The following is a 20821-nucleotide window of genomic DNA, read 5'->3' on the forward strand; positions in this document are numbered from 1 at the left end:
CACATGTAGGTCCCTTAGTCAGAAATGTTTCTAATTTATAATGGGGAACAAGGAAATGGCAGAGCAATTAAACAAATACTTTGGTTCTGTCTTCACGGAAGAGGACACAAATAACTTATCAGAAATGCTAGGGAACCAAGAGTCTAGTGAGAAGGAGGAGTTAAAGGAAATTAGTATTAATAAAAAAATAGTGCTGGAGAAATTAATGGGACTGAAAGCTGATAAATCCCCAGGGCCTGATAATCTGCATCCCAGAGTACTAAAAGAGGTAGCCATGGAAATAGTGGATGCATTGGTTGTCATCTTCCAAAATTCTATAGGTTATGGAACAGTTCCTGCAGATTGGAGGGTGCCAAATGTAACCCCACTATTTAAAAAAGGGAAAGAGAAAACGGGGAACTACAGACCGGTTAGCCTAACATCAAGGGACCTGGGTGTCCTTGTACACCAGTCACTGAAAGCAAACAGGCAGGTGCAGCAAGCAGTTAGGAAGGCAAATGGTATGTTGGCCTTCATTGCAAGAGGATTTGAGTACAGGAGCAAGGATGTCTTACTGCAGTTGTACAGGGCCTTGGTGAGACCACACCTGGAGTAGTGTGTGCAGTTTTGGTCTCCTTATCTAAGAAAGGATATACTTGCCACAGAGGGAGTGCAGCGAAGGTTCACCAGATTGATTCCTGGGATGGCAGGACTGTCGTATGAGGAGAGATTGGGTCGACTAGGCCTGTATTCACTAGAGTTTAGAAGAATGAGAGAGGATCTCATTGAAACGTATAAAATTCTGACAGGGCTCAACAGACTGGATGCAGAGAGGCTGTTTCCCCTGGCTGGGGTGGTCCAGAACGAGGGGTCACAGTCTCAGGATACGGGCCATGATGTGGAGATGCCGGTGTTGGACTGGGGTGGACAAATGTGAGAAGTCACACAACACCAGGTTATAGTCCAGCAGCTTTATTTGAAATCACAAGCTTTCGGAGCGCTGCTCCTTCGTCAGGTGAAGTCTCCTGACGAAGGAGTAGCGCTCCGAAAGCTTGTGATTTCAAATAAAGCTGTTGGACTATAACCTGGTGTTGTGTGACTTCTCACATCAGGATACAGGATAGGACATTTAGGACTGAGATGAGGAGAAATTTCTTCACTCAGAGGGTGGTGAACCTGTGGAATTCTCTACCCCAGAAGGCTGTGGAGGCCAAGTCACTGAATATATTTAAGAAGGAGATAGATAGATTTCTAGACACAAAAGGCATCAAGGGGTATGGGGAGAGAGTGTGGGAATATGGTATTGTGCTAGAGGATCAGCCATGATCATATTGAAGGGCCGAATGGCCTACTCCTGCTTCTATGTTACTAGATTAATTGAATTCAATTGCACAATCGTGGTGATTTGAACTCGTGACCTCTGCGTAGCTTGTCCAGGACAATATGGACTACAGTGGCATTCTTCAAGGTTTACTGTGTCCCCCTTAAAAAACCAAGGTCAACATTGTGAGGTATCTGTCCCTGTTATAGCTGTCTCCAGCTGCATCCTGTTACTGAGTTCATGGATGAGTCCATTATTTATCTTAAACTGCTTTCTTTTGTAACTTTATCTCTTTTGATCTTCCCTTATATTTCCCCTCTCTTCTCCACCCCCCCCCCCCCCCCCCCGCGCTGCGCCCCCAAACACACACTTTACTCCCTGATTCTTGTGTTTGCCTGGCATTACAACTAATCTGTGTATTGAAGTGCATCGGTATACTTGATTGCAGCCACTGGATGATGCTGTGTGCAACATCTTGCAGTGTAACATATTGCTGTAAGTTCTAAGACTCTGCCACCCACTGACTGGAATTGGGTACTACAATTAGATAAGCCTATTTCAGTTTCGATGTTCGTTGCCATGCTAACTAGTGGGAAGGGCTGTGGACTGGGCCACAGTTAAAAGGTGATTTTTCTCCTGATTCAGACCCTGATGATAATTGCGTACGATTCTCTAGCTTTCTGGCTCGCTGATCCGGTTGCGGTTTCTAAACCGAGTGGTGACTGACTGAGAGCCACCTGAAGGAGAGTTCATTCATTAGCATAAAGAGAATCTGGCTTGTGCAGTTTTGTGAAATTCCAAAGAGAAGCCTGGCTCAGGCCCACCTTTCCAAAGGTCAATAGTCATCCTTGTGCACGTTTCTTTAAATGTGCCACGTAAAAGGAAGAGTATGACCGCGCGCTAGGTTTCCCCAAGTACCTGCAAAGTTTTGGAGTACTTACTTCTCTACCGTATTTGCAGTTTGAAACTGTTGCCATTAATTATGACTCGCCACATGACGAGCTCCGAATCTTGGGGAAGGGAAGGAAAAGGCAGGAGATTTCTCGTGCACTGCTGTTATGCACCATTTGGCGGGATTAAAGCATGCACATGGCATGGCCTGGCCTTGGAGAAAGTTAGCTGCTTGTGAATTTGGTGAGAATCGAGTATGTTTCAGAGACCCAAATACATCAGCGTCTGAAACAGGCAGGTAAATATCATTGGGGCTATTTGCTCGCCTCGACCGATTGGGCCGAGTGGCCTGTTTCCGTGCTGTTATTTCTATGTATTTCTAGTTATAACTTGAAATTGAAAATGCTGGAACTACACAGCAGGTCCACAGTTGGTAGCTGTGAAGAGAAAGAACATTTCAGCTGTGGACACTTAAGTCTGCCCGTATCCTAACTCTCCCTCAGCCCCATTCACCCATCACCTCTGTGCTCACTGCCCTACATTGGCTCCCGGTCCAGCAACGCCTCAAATTAAAAATTCTCATTCTTGTGTTCAAATCCCTCCATGGCCTCGCCCCTCTCTATCTCTCTAACTGCCTCCAGTTCTACAACCTTCTGAGAAATCTGCGTTCTTCCAATTCTGGCCTCTTGCACATCCCCGATTTTAATCGCTTCACCTTTTGGCGGCCATGCCTGCAGCTGTCTAGGCCCGAAGCCCTGGAATTCCCTCCCTAAACCTCTCTGCCTTTCTACCTCTCTCTCCTCTTTTAAGATGTTCCATAAAACCTACCTCTTTGACCAAGCTTTTGGTCATATTTCTTTGTGTGGCTCGGTGTTGCATTTTGTCTGATAACGCTCCTGTGAAGGACCGTGGGACGTTCTACTTTATTAAGGGCACTTCATAAATGCACGTTGTAGTTGTTAAGTAGAATCAGGAGTTCTAATGAAGGACCGGCATCTCTCTCAAATGCTGATGTATTTCCAGTATTTTTCTCTTTATTTCAGACTTGCAGTTTTTTTTCCCTTTTATTATTTCTGACCATAACCAGCATGCATTAATCTAAAACCGCCTTTATTTTTGTCAGTATCCCCTCTCCTGCTGCCTCACACACCAAGTGACTGTAAGACTTCCCATGTTTTTAAATGCAGCTCATTCCCAGCTGTGTTTGCTCCACGGAAGCTAGCTGAATATCCTTGTTTGCCTTGATTGGACCATTATTTGGTGTCGGTCACATTTTATTTCTGTACTGAAGAAGTATCTTTAGAACTATTTCTGAGCGAGGACGCCAGAAATTTTTTAATTTCCCCATTGCTCAGCGCTCAAGTTATGAAAACTTTTCTAGCAATTTTCTATTTAACTGCTGGACACGTCTGCTACTGAACACAGCAAACACTTGCATGTTGAAAAGATATGAAATGCAAAAATGGTAATGCTCTACTGACCCACTGAGTCTTATCTGTGAATTTAGATAGATGATTTGCGCTCTCAACTGTTGAAGACTGAGCAGGAACGAGCAACCTTGCAACACAGAATTTCACAATCGCAGCAGAAAAGTTATCGTGGAGCAGAGGAGGATGACAGGCTGATCCAAGCAGGTGAGTGATAACCAAACACCGTCTACCGCATTTTCTTCATCAGTATCTTTGCTGCTTCTACAGTAGGGGTGAGTCGAACAGGAGTTTAAATGGCATTTTGTAACTTTATTTTAATGATTCTGAATTTGGGCCCATGAAGATATTCTCACCTTTAGCAGAGGGATGAGCTTCAATGGGATGAATGGCTTTTCCTGGTTCTGACATGTCTTCTGTTAAAGACACAATTTGCCTGGTGACATTCTTTTCTTTTCAGCATGGAACTTTTAAACTGACAAATTTACAGTGGCTGTTTTGACTGCAAAACAATAGTTTTAAAGTACTTGTCTGACATTTATAAAACATTCTAATTTCAAAAAATAAAATCACATTTTGAGAAGACCTGGTGCAAGTTCTTTGGTTATAGGTAAAAAAAATTCATCAAGAAAAGTCCACTTGGCCCTTCACAGCTCATCCCTTCACTCCCTACATAGAAACAGAGAAGATAGGAGCAGGCCATTCGGCCCCTCGAGCCCGCTCCACCATTTAATGAGATCATGGCTGATCATCCAAATTCAGTACCCTGTCCCTGCTTTCTCCCCATATCCCTTGATCCCTTTAGGCTTAAGAAATATATCCAACTCCTTCTTGAATATATTTAATGAATTGGCCTCAACTGCCTTCTGTGGCAGAGAATTCCACAGGTTCATCACTCTCTGGGTGAAGAAATTCCTCCTCATCTCAGTCCTAAATGGCTTACCCCTTATCCTTAGACTGTGACCCCTGGTTCTGGACTCCCCCGCCATCGGGAACATCCTTCCTGCATCTAGTCTGTCTAGTCCAGTTAGATCCCCTCTCATTCTTCTAAACTCTAGCGCGTATAAGCCTAATCGACCCAACCTCTCCTCATAGGTCATTCCTGCCATCCCAGGTATCAGTCTGGTGAATCTTCGCTGCACTCAATTCAATTCAATTCAATTCAATTCAAATCGCTTTATTGGCATGACAAGTTACATCTTATGTTGCCAAAGCATCAAAAAACATTCATGTTTGTACACAAAAATACAGATCTATCCATACAGTGTATAAACAGATATATCCCTGAGCGTATAAATATACTTTCATATAATTTATATATACTCTTTTCTTATATTTAGTGGTTGTCCCTCTGTTTATGGCAAGCTGTAACATAGTGTGCCGCTAGTGTTACACAATTTCTCTCTTCCCCTAGTAGGTATGGGAGTTTTGGTCATCATTCAAATTTCTGAATTCCGGGCATATTTTTGTGAATTTTGAGTAGAAATTCTCCCTTATGCCCTGATATTTTCTACAAGCTGTGAGGAAGTGCATCTCTGTCTCCACCACTCCCTGACTGCAGTGAGAGCATATCCTGTCCTCTCTTGGTAGCCGGGTTTGCCTGTGTCTACCTTTTTCGATCGCCAGGCTATGGTCACTAAGTCTGTACATTGTCAAGGTTTTTCTCAGTTTGCTATCCTTTACCATGGTCAGGTAATCAGCCATGTTGTATTGTCTGTTTAGGGCCAAGTAGCAATCGAGTTTGCTTTGGGTTTTTGTTGTTTCTGCCCAATATGACATATTTTTCCTTTTGCTTAGCGACGATTGTGTTGGGTCGAATTCTTTGTGTTACGCTGTCACTGTCCTGGGGCTGGTTATTGTTAGTAGTGTTAGTAGTTACTTCACTGAGTCCCAGGACTAGTTGACTGAGGGTATTCTTCTTTATGGTCCTCTCTTGGCATTTCAGGGCTTCGTAATGATAGCATTGGGGGTTGCTCATTTGTAGGTGTTTCCAAAATTTGGTGGCTCTTTTTTGGATAGTGATTATTAATGGATATTGGCCTAGTTCTGCCCTGCATGCATTGTTTACGGTTTTCCTTTGAGTTCGGAGGATACTTTTACAGAATTCTGCATGTAGGATCTCAATTGGGTGTTTGTCCCATTTTGCAAATTCTTGTTGTGTTAGCGGTCCCCACACCTCACTGCCATAGAGTGCAATTGGTTCAATTACTGATTTGAAAATTTTGAGCCAAATGCTAATTGGGATTTCTATTTAGATTGATTTTTTAATGGCATAGAAAGCCCTTCTTGCTTTCTCTTTCAGTTCATTCACAGCCAGTTTGAAATTTCCCATAGAACTGATTTTTAAGCCCAAGTATGTGTAGTTAGTGGTTTGTTCAATTTTGGTTGTTCCTAGTGTGAAATTTATTTTGGGTCCCTGATGCCTGGATCTTTGCTGGAACACAAGGACTTTGGTTTTTTGGGGATTTATTGTCAGGGCCCAAGTCTGGCAGTACGACTCCAGCAGATCCAGGTTCTGCTGTAGACCCTCCTTAGTTGGCGACAGCAGAACCAGGTCGTCTGCATAGAGGAGGAATTTAACCTTGGATTCATATAGGGTGAGGCCGGGTGCTGTAGATTGTTCAAGTAGTTTTGCCAATTCATTTATGTAAATATTAAAGAGTGTCGGTGAGATTGGCGAACCCTGCGTCACCCCCCGCCCCTGTGGGAAGTATTTTGTTTGTTTGTCTCCAATTTTAACTGCACATTTGTTGTTTGTATACATTGATTTAATTACATCATATGTTTTTCCCCCTACCCAGCTTTCGATAAGTTTCAGGAATAAACCGTCGTGCCAGATGGAATCGAAAGCCTTCTGGAAATCTATAAAGTATGCGTAGATTTTGCTTTTGTTTTGATGAACGTGTTTGCCAATTAGGGTCTGTAGGGTGAAGATATGAGCTGATGTTCTATAGTTTGGCAGGAATCCAATTTGGCTTTTACTCGAGACATTGTGCTCCTCAAGGAAGTTTATAAGTCTTTTGTTTATGATACTACAGAAAACTCTCTCCATGGCAAGAACATCCTTCCTCAGATAAGGTGACCAAAACTGCACACAGTACTCGAGGTGTGGTCTCACCAAGGCGCTGTACAACTGCAGTCGACATCCTTGTTCCTGTACTCAAATCCTCTCGCTACGAAGGCCGACATACCATTTGCCGCCTTAACCGCCTGCTGCACCTGCATGCTTACCTTCAGCGACTGGTGCACAAGGACACCCAGGTCTCATTGCACTTCCCCTTTTCCCAATCTATTGTCGTTCAAATAATCTGTCTTTCTGTTTTTGCCACCGAAGTGGATGACCTCGCATTTATCCACATTGTACTGTATTTGCCATGCATCTGCCCAATCACCCAACCTGTTCAAATCGTACTGGAGTTTCTCTGCATCCTCCTCACAGCACACACGCCCACCCAGCTTTGTGTCGTCTGCAAACTTGGAGATATTACATCTAGTTCCCTCGTCTAGATCATTAATATATATTGTGAATAGCTGGGTTCCTAGCACCAATCCCTGCGGTACCCCACAAGTTACTGCCTGCCACTTGGAAAAAGACCTGTTTATTCCAACTCTTTGCTTCCTGTCTGCCAACCAGTTCTCTATCCAAGACAGTACCTTGCCCCCAATCCCATGTGCTTTAACTTTACACGCTAATCTCTTATGCGGGACCTTATTGAAAGCCTTCTGAAAGTCCAAATACACCACACCCACTGGTTCTCCCTTATCTATTCTACCAGTTACATCCTGAAAAAATTCCAGTAGATTAGTCAAGCATGATTTACCTTTTGTAAATCCATGTTGACTTTGTCCGATCCTGTCACTGTTTTCCAAGTGCGCTGCTATTACATCTTTTATAATGGACTCTAGCATTTTCCCCACAACCGATGTCAGGCTTACCGGTCTATAATTCCCCGTTTTCTCTCTACCACCCTTTTTAAATAGTGGGGTTACATTAGCTACCCTCCAATCCATGGGTACTGTTCCAACATTCGATGGAATCTGGAAGATGATCAGCAATGCATCTACTATTTCTAGGGCCACTTCCTTAAGTACCCTAGGATGTAGATTATCAGGCCCTGGGGATTTATCGGCCATCAATCCCATCAATTTCCCTACAAATACTGATTTTGTTCAATTCCTCCCTCTCATTAGACCCTATGTTCCCTGACATCTCTGGGAGGTTATTTGTGTCCTCCTTTGTGAAGACAGAACCAAAGTATGTATTTAATTGGTCTGCCATTTCTTTGTTCCCCATTATATATTCCCCTGATTCTGACTGTAATGGACCTACTCTTGACTTCACCAATCTTTTTCTCTTCACATATCTATAGAAGCTTTAACAGTCAGTTTTTATGTTCCCTGCAAGCTTACTCTCATCATCTATTTTCCCCCTCTTAATTAATCCCTTTGTCCTCTTTGTTGAATCCTAAACTGCTCCCAATCCTCAGGTTTGCTGCTTTTTCTGGCCAAATTATATGTCCTGCCCTTGGATCTTATGCTATCCCTAATTTCCCTCGTTAGCCACGGTTTAGTCACCTTTTTTGTTTTATTTTTATGCCAAACAGGGATGAAGAAATTCTGTAGTTCATCCATGCGATCTTTAAATGTTTGCCATTGCCTATCCACCGTCAACCCTTTAAGTAACGTTCCCCAATCCATCCTAACCAACTTGCGCCTCATACCATCGTAGTTTCCTTTATTTAAATTCAGGACCCTAGTCTCTGAGCCAACTACTTCACTCTCCATCTTAATGAAGAATTCGATCGTATTATGATCGCTCCTCCCCAAGGGGCCTCACACAACAAGATTGCTAATTAATCTTTTCTCATTACATAATACCCAGTCTAAGATGGCCTGATCTCTAGTTGGTTCCTCGACATATTGGTCCAGGAAACCATCCCGTATACACTCTAGGAATTCCTCCTCCACAGTATTGTTACTAATTTGGTTAGCCCAATCTATATGTAGATTAAAGTCACCCATGATAACTGCTGTGCCCTTATTGCACGCGTCTCTCATTTCCCGTTTAATGCCATCCCCAACCTCAGCATGACTGTTTGGGGGTCTGTATACAACTCCCACTAACGTTTTTTGCCCCTTGGTATTTCTCCGCTCTGCCCATACAGATTCCACACCATCCGAGCTAATATCCCCTCCATCAATGTTTTTGGCTCTACGTGCCCTGCCTGGGACATTACGCTTTGAGTCAAGAAGTTCTTGCTAATTTCTTAATTTACTTATTTAAGTTTTGTCTCCTCTGGCCCTATTTTGGCTAACTTGGAAAGTGTTCTGAGCTTAATTTTCTTCTGTCCTTTTAATATGGATGAGATACCCCGTTCCTCCTTAAACCTTGGAGTCAGCGCTTCTTTAGTCTTTCCTCGTAACTCGTTCCATTAAACCTGGGCAGAGTCTGGTTCTTCTCTCCAATGCTGGACTGTTCTGTTTGTGGTGTAGTGTCCAGAACTGAATGCAGTAGTCCAACTGTGGCTTCGCCAGTGCATTGTGCCATTTAAGCAGAACTTTTGCAGATTTGCATTCCACTGTCTGGACATGTATTGCATAACCTGATTACCTGTTGAATATCTAGAAATTGAAAGGATTACTCACGGGCCCTTTCCAAATATTATTTCATCCCTATAGGATTTGCACATTTCACTTTATTAAAAGAATCTTCTTTAAATTGATTTATTCAGTCATTTTTGAAGGAAACTAGACGAGTACATGAGAGAAAAGGGGATAGAAAGATATGCTGAAAGGCTGGAATGAGGTAGATGGAATGGGAGGAAACTCATGTGGTGTATTAACACTGGCACGGACTAGTTGGGCCGAATGGCTTGTTTCGGTGCTGTGTATTCTATGTAATTAAGGCTGCCGCTGCAGTGTGGACCTAAGCAAGTGTTGCATTGTTGGAGGTGCAGTCCTTCAGATGGGATGCTGACCTGAGGCCTGATTGCCGGTGTGGGTGAATGTTGAAGATTGTGGCACTATTGAAGAAAAGATTTCCCAGCATCCTGGCCAATATTCCTCCTTCGGCCAACATTCCTCCTTCAACCAATACCATCGAAAACGTTTTAGTTACTCATCTCATTGATGTTTTTGGGTTGCTTCTATATGCAAATTGGTTGGCAGGTTTACCTACCTAAGACACTGCTGTTTCAAAGTAATTGTGTGTGAAGACTTTTCTGAGAGACTTGATACGGCACCACAGATTTTTAATTATTTTACATAGAATTACATAGATTGTACAGCACAGAAACAGGTCATTCAACCCAACTGATCCATGCCAGAGTTTATGCTCCATATGAGCTTCCTATCACTTATGTCACCAATTAATTAACCAGTTACTGGGCCAAGAAGGCCCACAGTTAAAGCACCAAGTAAAATGGTTTCAACAGCTCCCAGTCTTGAACATCTAAAATTGTGTCTTTAATGTAAATTGAATTCAAAATTCAGCAAAATTAATAATGAAAATTTCAGCACTCATTCTCCAATCACTCCTACTGAGGCTAAAGTACACTTGCGGACTTTATTTTAGCTTACGCTTCTCTTGAATATTACGCTATACAAATATATGCCCAACATAGTTTTACGAGTTCTATTTTTCCTCAACTGAGGTATCTTTCAATAATGTCCTTTTTTAAAATTCGTTTATGGGATGTGGGCGTCGCTGGCAAGGCCAGCATTTATTGCCCATCCCTAATTTCCCTTGAGAAGGGGGTGGTAAGCCGCTTTCTTGAACTGCTGCAGTCCGTGTGGTGAAGGTACTCCCACAGTGTTGTTAGGGAGGGAGTTCCAGGATTTTGACCCAGCGACGATGAAGGACCGGCGATATACTTCTAAGTCAAGATGGTGTGTGACTTGGAGGGGAAATTGGAGGTGGTGGTGTTCCCATGCGCCTGCTGCGCTTGTCCTTCTAGATGGAAGAGGTTGCGGGTTTGGGCAGTGCTGCCGAAGAAGCCTTGGCGAGTTGCTGCAGTGCATCTTGTAGATGGTACACACTGCAGCCACGGTACGGCTGTGGTGGAGGGAGTGAATGTTTAAGGTGGCGGATGGGGTGCCATCAAGCGGGCTGCTTTGTCCTGGATGGTGTCGAGCTTTTTGTGTGTTGTTGGAGCCGCACTCTTCCAGGCAAGTGGAGAGTATTCCATCACACTCCTTACTTGTGCCTTGTAGATGGTGGAAAGGCTTTAGGGAGTCAGGAGGTGAGACACTCGCCGCAGAATACCTAGCCTCTGACCTGCTCTTGCTACCACAATATTTGTGGCTGGTCCAGTTAAATTTCTGGTCAATGATGACCCCCAGGATGTTGATGGTGTGGGATTTGGCGATGGTAACCCTAACTAACATTTAGCTGTCGACCAATACCACCAAAACAGATGAACTCATTTATCTTCTTGCTCTCTGAGAGCTTGCTGTGTGCAAACTGGCTGCCACATTTGCCTGCATTACATTAGTGACTCCACTTTAAAAGTAAGCCATGGGCTGTGAAGCATTTTGGGACATTCTGAGGACGTGAAAGGCGATCTATATAAATGCAACTTATTTCTCTTTCCCCCCCCCCCTGTTTCTTTGGAAGATGCTGTGTTTATTTTCAGTTCCCGCAAGATATTTTTACATTTAATCATATGTGGTCAGTAGTCCCTGGGGGTTCCACTATAATGTGTTGCGGATAGCGTGCTGGTCACTTGTGAAAGCCAGGTCTAGATGCAAGTTATCCCTGGTGGGTCCCTTGACACCTTGGGACTGATTTTCATCCCACCCACCCCCACCTCCAAGCAGGCTCTTCACATTGCAAGCACATTTTCAGACGCTGCAGGAAAGAAAGATATTCTATCTGGTGTTTTATTGCAATTTTTTTAGAGTTTTAAAAACATTTATCCTCCGTGCGACCTGCTTTGCATTTTCTATTTCTTTTAATGCATTTTTATGGTATAAGTTACATTAAAAATGGAAAAGCTTCCCCTATTGCAGGTTCTTAATCTCGCTGTGCCTGATGTGCATGAATGAAGGTGAAATGAATTGAAACTTTAATATTCATATTTAAAGAAGAAATATACTGGTGTGGGTTCGGTGCTTTCCTTGGCTCCGATTGTTTATGCTGATGTAAGCCCTGATTTACGCCCGTTTTAAGTTTGGAAGGGTACTTGGGTGCTATTCCGTGTCTAACGTCCAAGTTGCGTCCACGGAGGAAACTGCAGGCCTTTATCTATATCTTGCCCAAGGAGACTTTAGCAGACCTCTTGTTTTTAATTCCCTTCACTGCTTGACTACTTCATTTTGTCTTCCCCAGAGGTGTCATTTCATTCCCCTTAATTTCCCAAATTCTCTTGAAATACAAAGCAAGAACTTGTATTTAGAAAGCGCCTTTCACAACCCCAGGAAGCCCCAAAGCGCTTTACTGCCAATGAAGTACCTTTGAAGCGTAGGCGCTGTTGTAATGTGGGAAACATGGCAGCCAATTTGTGCACCGCAAGATCCCATGAACAGCAATGAGATAATGACCAGATGATCTGTTTTAGTGATGTTGATTGAGCGATAAATATTGGCCAAGACACTGGGGACAACTCCCCTGCTCCTCTTCGAAATAGTACCATGGGATCTTTTACCTGAGAGGGCAGTCAGGACCTCTGTTTAATGTCTGATCTGAATGATGGCACCTCTGATAGTGCAGCACTCCCTCTGTACTGCACTAGGAATGTCAGCCTGGATTATGTACTTAAAGTCTGGGCAAGAAAAGGCCATTTGACTATCGAGCCCGTTCCACCCAAGATCCCGTGTGTAATTCTTGTATCAAGGGTTATTCTTCTTCGTTGACCCCAACCACCTGTTTGATTCCCTCACATAAGAACTTAAGAAACAGGAGCAGGAATAGGCCACTTGGCCCCTCGAGCCTGCTCCGCCATTCAATAAGGTCATGGCTGATCTTGGGCTCAAAGCCACTTCCCAGCCCGCTCCCCATAACCCTTCACTCCCTTATCTTGCAAAAATCTGTCTATCTCCACCTTAAATGTATTCAATGACCCAGCCTCCACAGCTCTCTGGGGCAGAAAATTCCACAGATTTACAACCCTCAGAGAAAAGAAATTCCTCCTCATCTCAGTTCTAAAAGGGCGATCCTTTATTCTGAAACTTTGCCCCCGAGTTCTAGATTTCCCCACGAGGGGAAACATACTCTCTGCATCTACCTTGTCGAGCCCCCTCAGTATCTTATATGTTTCAATAAGATCACCTCTCATTCTTCTAAATTCCAATGAGTATAGGCCCAGCCTGCTCAACCTTTCCTCATAAGTCAACCCCCTCATCTCTGGAATTAACCTAGTGAATCGTCTCTGAACTTCCTCCAATGCAAGTATATCCTTCCTTAAATAAGGAGACCAAAACTGTACGCAGTACTCAAGGTGTGGTCTCACCAATACCCTGTACAGTTGTAGCAGGACTTCCCTGCTTTTACACTCCAGCTGCTTTACAATAAAGGCCAACATTCCATTTGCCTTCCTGATTACTTGCTGTACCTGCATGCTAACTTTGTGTTTCATGCACAAGGACACCCAGGTCCCTCTGAACTGTAGCATTTTGTAATCTCCATTTAAATAATAGTTTGCTTTTTTATTTTTCCTGCCAAAGTGGATAACCTTCCACTTTCCCACATTATACTCCATCTGCCAAATGTTTGCCCACTCACTTAGCCTGTCTATATCCCTTTGCAGATTCTTTGAGTCCTCTGCACAACTTGCTTTCCCACCCACCTTTGTATCATCCGCAAACTTGGCTACATTACACTCGGTCCCTTCATCCAAGTCATTAATGTAGATTGTAAATAGTTGAGGCCCCAGCACCGATCCCCATGGCACCCCACTAGTTACCGTTTGCCAACCGGAAAATGACCCATTTATCCCGACTGTCTGCTTTCTGTTAGTTAGCCAATTCTTTATCCATGCTAATATATTACCCCCAACTCCGTGAGCTCTTATCTTATGCAGTAACCTTTTATGTGGCACCTTATCGAATGCCTTCTGGAAATCCAAATACACCACATCCATTGGCTCACCTTTGTCCACCCTGCTCGTTACATCCTCAAAAAACTCCAGTAAATTTGTCAAACATGATTTCCCTTTCATAAAACCATGCTGACTCTGCTTGACTGCATTATGATTTTCCAAATGCCCTGCTGCTGCTTCCTTAATGAAGGATGTTGTGTATGTAACCGTTTACCTTTAAGGGAACTATAGAATGTGACCGTTCGCCTTTAAGAGCACTACTTTAGGGTGGCGCTATTTATTGGCTCATGTATACTGTAATACCGATAGTGACCACACCAGTATATAAGGGTTGTGATATGTTAACTAGGGCAGAATCGCCCGAGCCTCTGAATAGTAAAGACGTGTTTTATTTTGTTAACCGTGGAGTCTGTGATTATTTATAATACAACCCACAGACTTAACATTGGCGACGAGTCAGGATTCGAACCCTGCGGCAGTTGTTCCACGGCGGCTTCGTCCGAAGACAGGACGTTGAAGAGAGGTTTCAATCCTCACCAGTCTGGAACCGACAGGCTGGAAGCGACAGGCATTAGGACCCTGAAGCCTCCATAACCTCGTGGGTAAGCCGAGCAGCATTGGCTGCAAAGACAGGGCCACCGATCGGGAGATAAGGGCGATCGCAATCCCTGATAAGAGCCGCGGTGAAACGCGCGAGCGGGTAAGCCAGAGCCCGGGAGGGAGCGAGCAAGAGCCGCGCGAGCGGGTGAGCCAGAGGCCGGGGGCCGCTTTCAAGTGCGAGGCGCAGCCGGGCCATCGATCGCATCCGCTGATAAGGGCCGCACTCGGGCTGAAAGTCAGCGTCGGGGAACGGGTGAAAACCGCCATTGAAGTGGGCGGAGAGCGCCGAGAAGCGCGGGAAAACCGCCATCGAAGTGGGCGGGGAGAGCGAGAAGCGCGGGAAAGCCGCCATTTTTCGCGGGGAAACCGCTGAAGAAGAAGGAAGAAGCGGGAAACCGCCATCTTGGAAATTATTAAGAATTTCAGGAAAGTAATAAGATTTTTCAGAGGCTGGTGTGTTCTCAAGAAGAGAGGGAAAATAAGTATAAGTACAGCAATACTTGTGGTGTTCTCAAGAAGAGAGAAGAAAATTAATAATAAGTAAAGTAATACTTGTACTGTTCTCAAAGAGAAGAAGATGCCTAAGCGAGGAAATATTAATGACTTTAATGCTGAAATAGAAGACTGGGCCACGTATGTGGAACGCATAGAAATATATTGCGTAGCCAACGAAATTGAGGATGACAACAAGGCAATAACTTTGTTAAATTCGATGGGAGCAAAAACATACGGGCTTTTGAAACATCTGATAGCACCAGTTAAACCAGTGGACCAGACCTTCGAAGAGATCGTAACAGTGTTGAAGGATCACTTGAACCCCACACCGTTGATGCTGGCTGAACGATTTAAATTTTACGCCAGAACCCAGAGGCAAGATGAAAGCAATGCGGAATACTTAGTCGAACTGCGTAAGCTAGCGAAATACTGCCAGTTTGGAGGGAATTTGACAGAGGCGCTGCGGGACAAGTTTGTATGCGGATTGTCCAAAGAAAGCACGCAGAAGCGACTTCTGGAAGAAAACGACCTCACACTGGACAGGGCTGTCCTCATAGCTTCATCGCACGAAGCCGCAGCGAAAGGGACGGCGGAAATGCAGCTAAAGGCGGCGGCACTCGGGGTGGACCAAATTACTGCAAACACTTCCAAATGCTACCGTTGTGGGAAGACAACGCACGACCAGAATCAGTGCTGGTTTAAGAACCAAGAGTGCAGGAAATGTGGCAAACTGGGTCACATCGCGAAGGTATGCAGGTCCGGAAAGAAGACCAACAAGCAAAGGAAGCCACCACCACAAGAAAAGTACAACAAGGTGCGTCAGGTGGCTGAAAAGAGTTCAGACGAACAAAATTCAGACTCAGACCCAAACAGCCATGAGCTGGATAGTCTGAGAATCCACAATGTGGGTAAAGTAACTGATCTACAGTTGATCTGGGTCACACTAAAAATAGCGGGGGTCCAAGTACGAATGGAGCTGGACACGGGATCAGCTGTATCCGTCATCAACCAAAAGGACTATCACCGGCTATTCTCTCACATACCCTTAAGAAATACCAAATTCGTATTACAGACATACACGGGGCATCATGTATACCCCCTGGGAAAAATACGAGTCAAGGTGAGAGATAGGGGTAAAGAACACCCACGAATGTATCTGTACGTATTACCTGAGGGAGGACCACCACTTCTGGGACGGGAGTGGGTCAAGAAAATAGACATGGAATGGCACTACCGACAAGCAATGACGAGTGAGGACTCGGTGCAGACAAGCAGCTCAGACTCCGAGCCGGAAGACGATAAGTCCAGCTTATGTATGAAAAACAAGGTTAACATGAACTCACGGACTAAGGTTGGGAAATCGATGGCGTGCATAAAGACAGAGAATTCTGAGTCTGTTCAAGCTACAGACATATGCATTACGGAGGAACACCGGGCTAGAACTCAACGTTATGTCAAAGTACAACGACAATTAGAACAGTTGAGTGCCCGTCTCGTACAAGAGATGGAAAAGATGAAAAAGTTCTGGGACACCGAATGGGAGTCCCTGGAAAGACAACAGAGACAGCTCGCTCAAGCAGAGAGCGACCATAGAGCCATCGTGGCCAAGTACCAATCACATCTCCCTGAGGCTGTTCAGGAACTAGAATATACACAGAACGATCCAAAGGAAGAGGAATCTTCAGGAAGTCAGGATGGTATTCCAGTTCACCTCTACGACTTGTTGCAAGCAGAGTGTAACGAGTTGAAAGAACAGTATGAACAGGCTCGGACTACAATCCTGGAAGGGGTTAACTTGGCAACTTCCGAAAAGCTCGCGTTAGTGAAAGCATATGAGCAACTAAAGGTTGAACATGAACGACTAAAGGTTGACCATAAGCAAGAATTACAAAGTCTGCAGGAAATGTTTGATGAGCTTCAGGCCAAGGCTGACTCATCGTTAGGGATTCAATCCATAGAAAAAAAATTAGTGGTGGAAGACATACCAGAACAGGGAATACAGGATGTCCAAGAACTCGTTAAATTATTAAAGGAAACACAAAATAAATATGAAGCGGCAATGGCCGAGGTCCAACGACTTGAAGAACAGATGCGACTGGAAATCTTTTCAGTGGAAGAAAAGGGAACTGTAAGAAACACAGAGACCGTAAGAATGGGCCATGAACATGAGCTTAAATCGTCAGAGGAGAAGGGTTTGGAGCTCTCAAAAGTTATTGAAATAGCCGAGGTTGCAACACAGACTGAGAAGATGGCAGCAGAGCAACCCTTAGATACCAAAAGTACGCTGACTCATGTCAAGGTTGAACAACAGAACGCTGAAACAACTGCTCCGGTAGAGGGATTGAATAGTCCGATCAATCAATCTCCAAAGGAAGTTGAAGTATTAAAATCACAAATGAGGTCATTAGTAAACAACTTGCTGAAAGCCCAGAAAAAGTTTAAGGAAGCGGAACACGTGAAGAAGTCTCTTCAGGAAAGATGTCTGGATTTGGAACAAAAGCTGGCTGACGTCCAGCTGGGTAGGGAGGACATAGAAGACCCTCTCGCTGACCTGTCGGACGACTCCGAATATTACTATGTCCTGTCCTTCCCAACTTGTAACTTCGACTCCCACCATACAGAAATCATGGAGGAGCACCGAAAGTCTACGGAACATCGGGAGAAGGTGGCTCTACTACGGAAAAAGGAGGAAGAGAAGGAGGAACTGCGCATGCAGCTGGCAGCTGACAGTGGAGCCCAGAGAGTCTCCAAGAAGCAGAAAAGGAAAAGTCGAAACAGAAGATGACCCATCTGAACCATTATTACCTCTACCAGATCACACACGTGGTCCCTCCGAACGGAGCCAATTCAGTTCGGAAGTTCAAACTGTTAAATCCATGGAAGGACTATTGAATGAGTCACTCCAGCAATGTGAACCGACTACACCACAGAGACTGATTCTATGAACTGTTTTCCACAGAGACTGAATCTGTGATCTGTTTTGACATGAAGTTATATATGTTATGTTATGTTAAACATGAAGTTATATGACGTTGACTCCATCGAGAGTATATCTGCAAACTGTTTATATAAAATTGAAGATTGTATGTTTAACGGGATTCTGTAAGTAATAAGCTAAAAAGGGAGGAGTGTTGTGTATGTAACCGTTCACCTTTAAGGGAACTATAGAATGTGACCGTTCGCCTTTAAGAGCACTACTTTAGGGTGGCACTATTTATTGGCTCATGTATACTGTAATACCGATAGTGACCACACCAGTATATAAGGGTTGTGATACGTTAACTAGGGCAGAATCGCCCGAGCCTCTGAATAGTAAAGACGTGTTTTATTTTGTTAACCGTGGAGTCTGTGATTATTTATAATACAACCCACAGACTTAACAAAGGACTCCAGCATTTTCCCCAACAACAGATGTTAGGCTAACTGGTCTATAGTTTCCTGCTTTCTGTCTCCCTCCTTTCTTAAATTTCTCACTTTAGGGAACATTAAGTTTCTCCTCCCTGGCGGGCGGGGTGGGGGGGGGGGGTGGGGGGGGGTGTGTGGAGTTGAGCAGCGCTGCTATTACCTCTGCAATTGACACATCTCAACAGCTCTCGATGTCAGCTGATCGCCAGGGAGTCTGCTCCACCTGCCCACCAACCTGTGGGGCGACGTGGTTGCACCGTACATTCATTTAAAGACCTGCATCAAGTCTCCCCTCCATCTTTTCTCCCGTTAAAATAAGTTCATTTTCTTTAGCCTTTTGTAACATTTCACAGCTCAGTCCCTGTAGCTCTGTAAATATCCTGCTCATTCGAAAGCCTCTTCCTTTCCAACCTTTATCAATCCTTTAGGAATATCCAATCCCTCTGCATAGTGAGTTAATTCCCATCCACTGGAATGAACCATATTTCTGTATTCCCTGTAAAATCATAATCTAAAGCTGCTGTATTGTGCTTTGTTTCAAGTGATTTTCTAGCATTCAGGTATAGCTACCTAGTTGTGGTCTCTATTTGTTCCTCCTTTTGTTCAATCTTTCTGTTTGTTTACTTGGCCTCAATTTAATTTTTGCTTTATTTCACACTCTTAACCAGGCTGAAAGCTCTGTTTATCTAAATGTGAAGTCGTGGCCTTTTTCCTTCCCCCTTCTTTCATATATATCTAGTTTTAAAGATGGTTTCAAAGTTATCACGGTAACAGGAAATTCATCATCCTGCCGACAGCTGCCATTTGATTTCATCAGCTTGCACCTGATGTAGAGAAGAGGTGAGATTTTGAGGTTAGGAAGTCCTATATGAAAGTTGGTAGTGATGGAGTGGTTGAAAAGCTGTTCCAGTCACAAGACGTTCTTCGTGCCGTTGCCGGCCTTCTGTTTTATTTGCCCATGTCTGGTTTTGAGACGATGTGAAATTTTCTTGATAAAAGGTGACGCATCAAATTTGTTGATTGACTGCACATTTAAAAAATTTATTGAGGTCACAACATTTGTGTTTCCATTGAGTGTTTCCATTGGCCAATAGATGGGGCTCAACTGAAGCAGCTTACCTCAACTGAAGGGGAGGGAGAGTGATTCCCATCCTTTGCATGATTAGTTTTGAAAATATTCTCTCTTGCAGCAGAGATTGAGCACTTTGAAGCACTCTTATCAGATGCAGCTGGGTAAGTGTGCTGACAGGCGAAAGGAAGGAATCTGTTTGGAATGCTGGACTTAGTTGCCTCACTAGCATCAGAAAAGAGTAACGCCTCATCGATAGTTACAACTCTGGAAATGTCCAGGATGAGGAAAGGCCATTTGGCCCATTTGGCCCATTAGACCCCTGCATGGGTTATGTGGGCTTTTAAAAAATCAGATGCTGATGTGTTCTGTTTCATATTTATACCGCACAATAAATAAGAATACACTGTCTTCTCATTTGCTGTGTATTTTTGCTTTATTTTAGTGAATAAATAATGGGTAAAGGGGAAAAAGTGCTGGGCAGCAACTATGGGGAGTCTATGAGGCTCTAGCCCTGATTTTAACTTGGGGTGGGACTGGGAGGGGGGCTTGGGGGCGCGGTGAGTGGCGAGTCTCTGCTGTTGCCAGGGTGGGAATGCGCAGATCTCCCATGGCATTGCACATGGTGGGTTAGAGGTTTTCTTGGAACCTGGGTTGTTGGCAAGCCTGGAATCTGGGATTACTGGGAAAGGGCCCTGGGTTCTGGCAGTACTGGGGTGTTTCAGTAGTATTTTGAGAGGGGGTTCCCTAGGTGTGACACAGTTTGTATCTCTAGGTTTCAAACTACTATTTTAAGAACATAGGGGGAAAAATTTGGTTGATTTGCGCCTCTTAGGGTGCTAATGGGGCGCAAAGCAACTAGCGCCTGGGCGTGGCGCCGCCAGTGCCTCCCGCGAAATTCAGGGGGAGGTTAGCGGCGGCGGTAGCCGTTGTCATCGCCCGCGGCGCAGTGCCCCAAGAGGGAGGCGGGGCGCTTCCAGTAGCGCCCCGCCCCCCTCTTGGGGCACTACCAGTGAATATCGAACGCGGGGGCGCTAAAAGGAGCGCCCCAGCGAAGTTAGCACCCCAAAGGGGGCGTGACCCATTTTTTCCCCCCCCATAAGAATTGGGAGCAGGAGTCGGCCATACAACCCCTTGAGCTTGCTCCGCCATTCAATAAGATCATGGCTGATCTTCAACCGCAACTCCACTTTCCTGCCCGATCCCCATATCCTTGATTCCTCTAGAGTCCAAAAATCTATTGATCTTGAATGTACTCAACGATTCAGCATCCACAGCCCTTTGGGGCAGAGAATTCCAAAGATTCACAACCCTCTGAGTGAAGAAATTCCTCCTCATCTCAGTCTTAAAAGGCCGACCCCTTACCCTGAAACTATGCTCCCTCGTTCTAGACTCTCCAGCCAGGGGAAACGATCGCTCCGCAATTATCCTGTCCTTAAAAGCTAATAGTTCCAAAAATGTCCATTATAGAATTTAAAACTTTAAAATTTTTAAATCTAGTTTAGATTTGTCTTGAAGTAAGGTCATCAGTATCTAATAGATTTTCAACACAGGCTCCGTTTGTTCTATTCCCTGCTTCTTCATTGTTTTTTCCCCT

At 44.4% G+C, this 20821-nt stretch overlaps 1 protein-coding gene across 2 annotated transcripts in view; it reads left to right on the forward strand.

Moving 5' to 3' along the window:
- Nucleotides 1-20821, forward strand: part of cep128 (centrosomal protein 128) — a 428165-nt gene that overhangs the window by 102869 nt on the left and 304475 nt on the right. For both annotated transcript variants that reach the window (XM_086002651.1, XM_086002652.1), the window contains exon 11: nt 3699-3825. In XM_086002651.1, the coding sequence (XP_085858777.1) occupies nt 3699-3825 (127 nt within the window). The remainder of the gene's footprint in view (nt 1-3698; nt 3826-20821) is intronic.

The sequence above is a fragment of the Somniosus microcephalus genome, chromosome 12, assembly GCF_052327205.1.
Source record: "Somniosus microcephalus isolate GS21.2 chromosome 12, FLI_Smic_1.0, whole genome shotgun sequence".
In the NCBI taxonomy this organism is placed as follows: domain Eukaryota; kingdom Metazoa; phylum Chordata; class Chondrichthyes; order Squaliformes; family Somniosidae; genus Somniosus; species Somniosus microcephalus.